The 8,685-nt window shown below is 44.0% G+C and overlaps 1 protein-coding gene across 3 annotated transcripts; it reads left to right on the top strand.

The window, feature by feature from the left end:
• The first annotated feature begins 142 nt into the window (after positions 1 to 142).
• FUT11 (fucosyltransferase 11) lies at positions 143 to 6,045 on the top strand. 3 transcript variants are annotated; one of them, XR_008558696.1, is made up of 4 exons: positions 147 to 874; positions 981 to 1,606; positions 3,261 to 3,771; positions 5,904 to 6,045. XR_008558696.1 is itself a non-coding variant. In XM_008145371.3 (3 exons), exons 1-3 carry the CDS (start codon positions 167 to 169, stop codon positions 3,406 to 3,408), a joined length of 1,482 nt encoding a protein of 493 aa, XP_008143593.2. In that variant the 5' UTR covers positions 143 to 166; the 3' UTR covers positions 3,409 to 4,181. The 3 variants fall into 3 exon arrangements, 1 of the variants encoding a protein (XP_008143593.2); XR_008558695.1 differs by lacking the exon at positions 5,904 to 6,045 and adding an exon at positions 3,987 to 4,181; XM_008145371.3 differs by lacking the exon at positions 5,904 to 6,045 and having other exon boundaries at positions 143 to 874; positions 3,261 to 4,181.
• The last annotated feature ends 2,640 nt before the right edge of the window (positions 6,046 to 8,685 follow it).

The following is an 8,685-nucleotide window of genomic DNA, read 5'->3' as shown; positions in this document are numbered from 1 at the left end:
AGTCCTTCCTGCTAGGCGTATTAGCTCCCGGGAAGTGGACGGCTGGGAGGAGCTGCGCATGCGCCACGGCCCCCCGCCCCCCCATGCGTAGGGCCCAGTTCCCGGTACAACTCAGCGCGGGGCGGGGTCTGGTGCTGTCTGATGGGGGCTGGCTGCCAGAGTGGACATGGCGGCCGGCCGCACCCGGGCTGTGCTTGCCGCCCTGGGTGTGCTTACTGTCTGTGCGGCCAGCGGCTCTGGGCCCGGGACAGACAGGGAGACCGGTGACGAGGCGGAGTGGGCGGAGCCGTGGGATGGTGCGGTTTTCCGGACGCCCTCGGCGCTGGGCGCAGTGGGGGTGGCGCGCAGTCCTGGGACCCAGTGGCCAGGGAGAAAAGACGCAGTGGACTTGCCGGTGCTGCTGTGGTGGAGCCCGGGGCTGTTTCCCCACTTCCCGGGTGACTCGGAGCGCATCGAGTGTGCGCGCGGCGCGTGCGTGGCGTCCCGGGACCGACGGGTGCGGGGGCACTCGCGCACGCGCGCGCTGCTCTTCTACGGCACCGACTTTCGCGCGTCTGAGGCGCCGCTGCCCCGTCTGGCGCATCAGAGTTGGGCGCTGCTGCACGAGGAGTCGCCCCTCAACAACTTCTTGCTGAGCCACGGTCCGGGCATCCGCCTCTTTAATCTGACCGCCACCTTCAGCCGCCACTCGGACTACCCGCTGCCGCTGCAGTGGCTGCCCGGGACCGCCTACCTGCGCCGCGCTGCGCCTCCGCTCCCGGAGCGTGCGGAGTGGCGCCGCCGCGGCTACGCGCCGCTGCTCTATCTGCAGTCCCACTGTGACGTGCCTGCGGACCGGGACCGCTACGTGCGCGAGCTCATGCGCTACATCCCGGTGGGTGCGAGCGTGGGGGCCGGGGAGGGGGGCGCCGGGCCGAGGCCAGGACCCCTGCCCTGGCGGACATGCCGTACCCACTTGACCTGTACTCTACCCCGCGCAGGTGGACTCGTACGGGAAATGCCTGCAAAATCGGGAGCTGCCCACTCCACGGCTACAGGACACAGCCACAGCCACCACCGAGGATCCAGAGCTCTTGGCCTTCTTGTCCCGCTATAAGTTCCATCTGGCTCTCGAAAATGCTATCTGTGACGACTACATGACAGAAAAACTGTGGCGCCCCATGCACCTCGGTGCTGTGCCTGTGTATCGCGGCTCCCCCTCTGTGAGGGACTGGATGCCCAACAATCACTCCATCATCCTCATTGATGACTTTGAGTCACCTCAGAAGCTGGCAGAGTTTATTGACTTTCTGGACAGGAATGATGAGGAATATATGAAATATCTGGCATACAAACAACCTGGGGGCATCACCAACCAGTTCCTTCTGGATAGTCTGAAGCATCGGGAGTGGGGAGTGAATGACCCTTCATTGCCCAACTATCTCAATGGCTTCGAGTGTTTCGTTTGTGATCATGAGCTGGCGAGGCTGGATGCCGAGAAAGCCCACGAAGCCTCTCCCGGAGACGTCCCTGTCCCTGAACCTCACATCGCCCAGCCCTCACACATGGACTGCCCAGTGCCAACACCTGGCTTTGGCAGGGTGGAAGAGATTCCTGGGAGTGACAGGTAAGGTAGCTGGGGTCCCCTGCAGCCAGTAAATCAAATTATTTACTTACTTGCTTACTGTGGACAATGAATTAGCACGAGGTGCTGAGGGGCTGTTGTATAAAGAAATTATGAGAGGGACTCTGCATTTAAGGTGTCAAGGGTCTAGCTGGGGATATAAGACAAACTGAAAAAGCTCAGTAAAGATGTAAACTGTAATTCAAGGCAACAACATATGAAAATCAGCTTATGTGGACACCCTTTGCAATAGTAACTCAAAAAAGGTTTCTACTAGAGCAGAGGACCTGTTCAGAGAAGTGATGAGGGAGAGACAAAGTTGGGCAGATAAAGTGGGGCCAGGATACACGCAGCCTGAATACCAGGCTCAGAAATTGGACTGTCCTGAAAATCAATTCAGCTATTTATTGAGCATCTTTTGTATACGTATATGGTGTGGGTGGGGATGAGGAGTACAAAGATGAGTATTTTGAGAGAAGTTAATAGCCCGGTTCACACCTGTTAACCTGGTGTAATTATTAACACCTCCTTTTACTTTTTAAAAAAATATATATTTCATTGATTTTTTTTACAGAGAGGAAGAGAGAGGGATAGAGAGTTAGAAACATTGATGAGAGAGAAACATCGATCAGCTGCCTCCTGCACACTCCCCACTGGGGATGTGCCTGCAACCAAGGTACATGCCCCTGACCGGAATCGAACCCGGGACCCCTGAGTCCGGAGGCCGACGCTCCATCCACTGAGCCAAACCAGTCAGGGCATCCTTTCACTCTTAAAGGTATCCTGATTTGGATGACTCACCCTAGACAGAATTTTATATTCACTCTAGACAGAATAGAGGGAATTCTTTTTTTCTTTTTTTAGAGGGAATGCTTTAAAAAAAGATAATAATTATCAATGGTGGGCAGTGTGGATTAGAAGGGAAGTAAGGAGGCTACTGCGGTAGATGGCAGAATGTGTTAGCATTGGGGAACAAGGTCAGCATTGGGAGGTGGAGTGGGAAAATATTGAATCCTCTTGCAGCAAACCACCCTGTTGGGAAAGAGGCAGTAAAAAATTACTAAACTTGAGAAAGAGAGGTTGCTAGATTGGCCTGCAGAGACCGCCTTTGACAGTGGATGGCAGCAGAGGGTTGTTTATACTAGTATGTGCTACTGGCACAGTTTGGTCATGGAAATGAAGTCCTCCATCAAGTAATTTGTACCTATCTAGATTATGCTGAACATAATATGATTTACTAAAGGAAAAGTGTAAAACACTTAATAAATTCAGAATATCTCTTAATCTGGGTCCTGAATGCTGCTGCACCTTCATTTTGATTATTGAAATAAAGGTGCAACTTGAAAGGTAATCATCTAAATAAATAACAACTGCTTTCCTAATCTGGCCCCTGCCTTGCCTGCCTTTTTGAACTCCCTCCGCATTTGGGAACCAGGAGCAGGAAAGTTAGGAAGTTTGACCATTGATTGGGCTGTGTGATATAATCATGTTTGTGGCTTACCACCTGTCACCTGAAGTAGTACTGGCTTTACTTCACATTCCTTCCCTTTGAAGCTGAACCCTGTGCTAGACAGAGACCACTGTATCTGCTTAAGGTTTTGTTGACTCCATAGCTGTGCTGAGGTTCCCTAATCCAACCCTCATTTTGATATTTCAGCTGGAAAGAGATGTGGCTGCAAGACTATTGGCAAGGTCTGGACCAGGGGGAAGCTCTCACTGCCATGATCCACAACAATGAGACACAACAGAGGAAATTTTGGGATTACCTACATGAGATCTTCCTGAAAAGGAACCAAAACCTCTAATTACCCTGTGAGAGCTTTTAACTTGGTAGAGCTAAGGAGATGGAAGTCATTCTACCACAGGACATGCTGCACAAACCCTTAATGAACATTGTCTTATCCTGAATTTAAGGGATTCCAGTTGTATGTACTGATATTTTATCCTAATGATGTATAGCCAGGGTCTCAGACTGTGGTAATAGGGCCTCTCCTCAAGGAGAGATGAAGGCATCCAGTTCTTAGTTTAGTGGAAAACAGAAGCCTGAAACACCCATTTGATTCAAGGTGCAGATCCAACAGAATTTTTAAAGAACTGCTTATTTCTCTAGCTATTTCATGCTCTCAATTATGATTGGAACAACACCTTAGTACTTAGCTACAAATGAGGTAAGACTTCTCATGCGCTATTCTTCAAACCCCTTATTATTTAGTACCTTATCTAATCTCTTTTCCAGATATTCTGCTTTATGAACTTTTATGTTGGTGGTGAAGCAAAACTCCTGGTGGTGTATTCTAGTTCTCTGGAGTTGTATTTTTTTTTATATCATTTACCTTGATTTTCATGTTAGTCTTTTTATTTTAAAATTTTTTTCCTTTCCTAGTTTTTCACAATTTCTGATGAAGATACAACAGCCTTGCCACCATTCCCACATTCATTCTTCTCTGCATTAAATTGGCTATAGATTTGACAGTTTTAACCTTTTGCACTCGGATGTCTAGATTAAAATTACTCTTTGAATGTATCAATAATTTGAAATATAAAAAAATCCAAATAAATAAGTTTGTATGAAAAGAAACTCCAGTTTTTTATTCTACTGCCACGCTTTGTAAAATCTGGGGTATTTAAAAAATTAAATCCCGAGTAGAATAAAGGAATCGAGAAAAAAGCGAGTGCAAAGGGTTAATTATATATGTGTGTGTGTGTGTGTATCTCCTATATAATAAAGGGGTAATATGCAAACCGACCCAACGGCAGAACGACTGGTTGCTATGACGCGCACTGACCACCAGGGGGCAGACGCTCAACACATGAGCTGCCCCTCTGGTGGTCAGTGCGCTCCCACAGGGGGAGCACCGCTCAGCCACAAACCAGGCTGATGGCAGTGCTAGCGCTAAGGATGTTGGACTGCAGCTTAGGCCCTAAGCCGTCAGTTGGACATCCCCCGAGTGTTCCTGGACTGCGAAAGGGCACAGGCTGGGCTGAAGGGGACTCCCCTCCCCCCCCCCAGTGCACAAATGTCATGCACCGGGCCTCTAGTATATATATAAATTTTGAAATGTTAAAATAGGCCAGTGTGAATCAAAGTGAAGAGTTTTTTGTTGTTGTTTTAAAATATATTTTATTGATTTTTTTACAGAGAGGAAGAGAGAGGAATAGAGAGTTAGAAACATCGATGAGAGAGAAACATCGATCAGCTGCCTCTTGCACACCCCCTTGACCGGAATCGAACCTGGGACCCTTGAGTCCGCAGTCCGACGCTCTATCCACTGAGCCAAACCGGTTTCGGCCAAAGTGAAGAGTTTTATATGTATTTGTTCTTTTCTGTCTAATGAAGTCTTTCCTCTATTTTATTTTTATATATTACAAAAGTCCCATTTCCCCCAGTCATGAAAATTGTGAAAAAAACAGCCCAGCAGTATAGCTCATACTGTAGCACTTTTCATTTTAAGTGGGATGAATATTCTAGCTTCATTCATCCTATTACTGATATTCTTTTATACAACTTTATAGAATTTTTGAGACCACATTTTGATGGCGCCCACCCAAGGCCAAGGAGATGAGAGGTGAGGCAAGAGATTTAAGTCACCACAAGTGGCTGGCTAAATAAAAAGCTGTTAGTCAAGCTCAGGTTGGTTTGGTTCAGTGGATAGAGCATCGGCCCACAGACCAAAGGGTCCCAGGTTCGATTCCAGTCAAGGGCAGGTACTTTGGTTGCAGGCTTCATCCCTGGCCCTGGTCGGCATGTGCAGGAGGCAACCAATCGATGTTTCTCTCTCACATCGATGTTTCTCTCTGACTCTGTCTCTCCCCCTCCTTTCTACTCTCTCTAAAAATCAGTGTAAAAATATCCTTGGGAGAGGATTAACAAAAAACAACAACAACAAAAAAGCTGTTAGTCCAATTTGGGGATGTAGCCAAACCCTTCTATTGCTGTGACTTTAATATATAGCTTAATGGGCAGAGAGGTCATTAGCTTTTTCTGGAGCAGAGAAACAGGAAAGAATATCTTGGCCCTTAGAGCTAACCTGGTTGTAAAGTTGTATTAATGAATTATCACCAGAGAAGTTCCATAGCTTATCAATATATCCGGTGGTAAATTAGTGTGAATGTATGTATAAATTTTTTACTAACAGAGTTAATAATACAAATATATGTAGATGCCTCAATAACGAGGGTCCCACGCTTAATATTGTAACATCTAAGGATGTGGGATTTCTTTTTTTCATTCTATTCTTTAATAAAAAATGCCCCTCATAATAGCATGGAAAGTTTGATTAACCTATTTGGTCTTTTGCAGAAAAGAAAAAGAGGTAAGGCAGATCTTCTATTTGCCCTGGCTGGGTAGCTCAGTTGGTTAGAGCTTCGTCCCAATACACCAAGGTCAGGACACATATAAGAATCAATCAGTGAATGCATAAATAAATGGAACAACAAATCAATGTTTCTCTCCTCCTCTCTCTCCCTCTCCCTTTCTCTCTAAAATCAGTAAATTAAAAAAGAAAATTTTTTAATACTTTTTAAAAAAAAATATTTTATTTATTTTTTACAGAGAGGAAGAGAGAGGGATAGAGAGTTAGAAACATCGATGATAGAGAAACTTGACCAGCTGCCTCCTGCACAACCCCTACTGGGGATGTGCCCGCAACCAAGGTACATGCCCTTGACCGGAATCGAACCTGGGACCTTTCAGTCCGCAGGCCGATGCTCTAGCCACTGAACCAAACTGGTTTCAGCAAATTTTTAATACTTTTGTTAAAATTTGATACAGTAGGGATCCACAACTGAAGTCAAATTCAGGACTGATTTCTAAGCTTGCAATTTGTTCAAATACAAATGCTGACTTATAGGGGCAGGCTGGAGGGGGTAATAAAAAACAAAAAACAAAAAACAAAATAAAAACAACTCTGAGACAAAAAAAAAGTGGAATAACAAATCTCTCTTATCAATAGATATGTTTTTAAAAAAAGTTTTAATCATCTAGAATTATCCAGTATATTTTATTATATATGGCCAATAAAAAAGTATCTTTTGATGCCCTGCATAACTGATGACATTAAAGAAATTACAGTATATATTATTGTTTTTCCACAATGAGCCATTATTCAGAAAAGTGATCTAGGGTTTTTCCCTAGACAACTGTATAAGAAACCTGTAACATACTTACATATTTATTGTTCATATCCAAGCTCCATAGAATTGGCTTCACCCAATTAGATGTCTCTTTAAAAATAAATCATTGGCTTTCATGCTTACGTGAATTCTCAGTGCACACATATTAAAATTCTTATTTTCCTGCTGTTAAATAATTAAATAATCATTGTTTTTTTCCTAATCTCTCCCCATAGTTTAGAAGTTGAGTGCTATAAAATGACTATGTAACCATATCTTTCTGCAGCCCATAACTGAATCAGTGGCTTTTTGCTAGGCACATGGTCAGACAATACTGAGAGCCTTGTTCAATAAAAGCAATGCACGCTGTGGCGTGGCTCCAAGGACCACATCAGATCGCTAGGTAGAAATTAACTGCCTTTCTTGTCTGGTACTTCATTAAAATTCAAAAATAATAATTGTTCCGACTAGTTAGCACTCACTGTACGTGAAAAAAAAACCAAAAACAAAATACTAGTACCCGAGTACAAACTAAAATTAGGACTTAACTTTCATTATGGGCAGTAAAAAGAGTAGTTACACGAGATGTAGAATCATCCTTACCTTTCCTGTCTAATCACAGCAGTTCACACTGGCACTCCTTTAGCACTTTTATGTACAGAGTGGGCTAGTTGTTTATGAATTATTGTGGCTGGAGACTCATGCTTGCTTTGTGGTCAGTACTTCCCAGACTTTTTCCCTTTATTCCTATTGCCATAAAAATATTCACAAAGGAGCAGAGTAAACCAGGTGCTACATTTCCGTAAGGGAAAGCAGAACCAGGAATAGCCACGTGGCACTTATCAACTAAAGGCTTCACTTTCCTATGGAGAAAGCAAGCAATGTGAATTTCCTCTGGTTTGGGGCACAGTCTGCTCGAATAGGAATCAGTTTTATTCATGCTGCTGGAGAGGGGGTGAAGCATGGGGCTGATACTTTTATTACTCCAAGTATTGTTATTTTCTGTTACCTCAGGTTTCCTTTTGTATAATAAATGGCTTATTTTTAAACAGTGTCTTCTGCTTGGTTATATTTCTGTGGTGAGCAAGATAAAGTTGGATACTTACAAAAATATTTCAAACATTTATTCATTTAACAAGTATTTATTGACACTAGGCACTGAGGATTCAGCAATGAACAAAATAGACAAGGTCCCTTCTCTCATGGTGCTTACATTTCAAATGGGTGTTGGTAGTAAGTAAGGGGGTAAACAAGCAATAAAGGAACAATATAATTCAGACCGTGATAAGAGTTATGAAGAAAATAAAACAGGTTGTGGTGATGGGTGGTAAGTCAAGGAAGGCCTCTCTGACATGAACTGAGACTCAACAGGAAAAAGAACCATTCATGTAGAGATAAATAGGAAGATTACAAATATCTGTGATAAATTATTTTAGCCACTAAATGTACACAGCCAAATTTACACACACTTTGAATAATTATAAAGGCAGTATTTATTAAAATACATTTCATTTTCAAAATTGAATTATCAGCTATTAAAATGTGTACATATATTTTTGGGGACACCCTGTAGTCACCTTGTGAACTACAAGATTGTTCAAATTATGCTTCCATTACCAGAAACATTTTTGGGGGTTAATTTGTAAATTCCTTGAGAATCCATGGCACATCTTTGGAATGTTTTGTTAACAATTAAGTCACTTAGAACCAACTTTGATGAAGCTAGACATCACAACTGAGGGGCCAAGTCTATAAATAGGAATGATACACCCTAGGGCCTAGCTGGTTTAGACTGAAGGGTCCAGGTTCCATTCCAGTCAAGGGCACATGCCCGGGTTGCGGGCTCAATCCCCAATGGGGGGGGCGTGCAGGAGGCAGCCGACCAATGATTCTCTCTCATCGATGTTTCTAGCTCTCCCTCCCTTTCTGTCTGAAATCAATAAAGATACATTTTTTAAAAATCAGGAATG

Source organism: Eptesicus fuscus, chromosome 17 (assembly GCF_027574615.1).
Source record: "Eptesicus fuscus isolate TK198812 chromosome 17, DD_ASM_mEF_20220401, whole genome shotgun sequence".
Taxonomy (NCBI): Eukaryota; Metazoa; Chordata; class Mammalia; order Chiroptera; family Vespertilionidae; genus Eptesicus; species Eptesicus fuscus.
This window is presented reverse-complemented; position numbering and strand designations above follow the sequence as displayed.

Excerpts from the sequence above, each read along its gene's own strand:
- FUT11 (XM_008145371.3), top strand. The coding sequence starts at position 167 with ATGGCGGCCGGCCGCACCCGGGCTGTGCTTGCCGCCCTGGGTGTGCTT. Across the intron at positions 875-980 it reads AGCTCATGCGCTACATCCCG|GTGGACTCGTACGGGAAATG; the intron begins GTGGGTGCGAGC and ends TACCCCGCGCAG. Across the intron at positions 1,607-3,260 it reads GAGATTCCTGGGAGTGACAG|CTGGAAAGAGATGTGGCTGC; the intron begins GTAAGGTAGCTG and ends TTGATATTTCAG.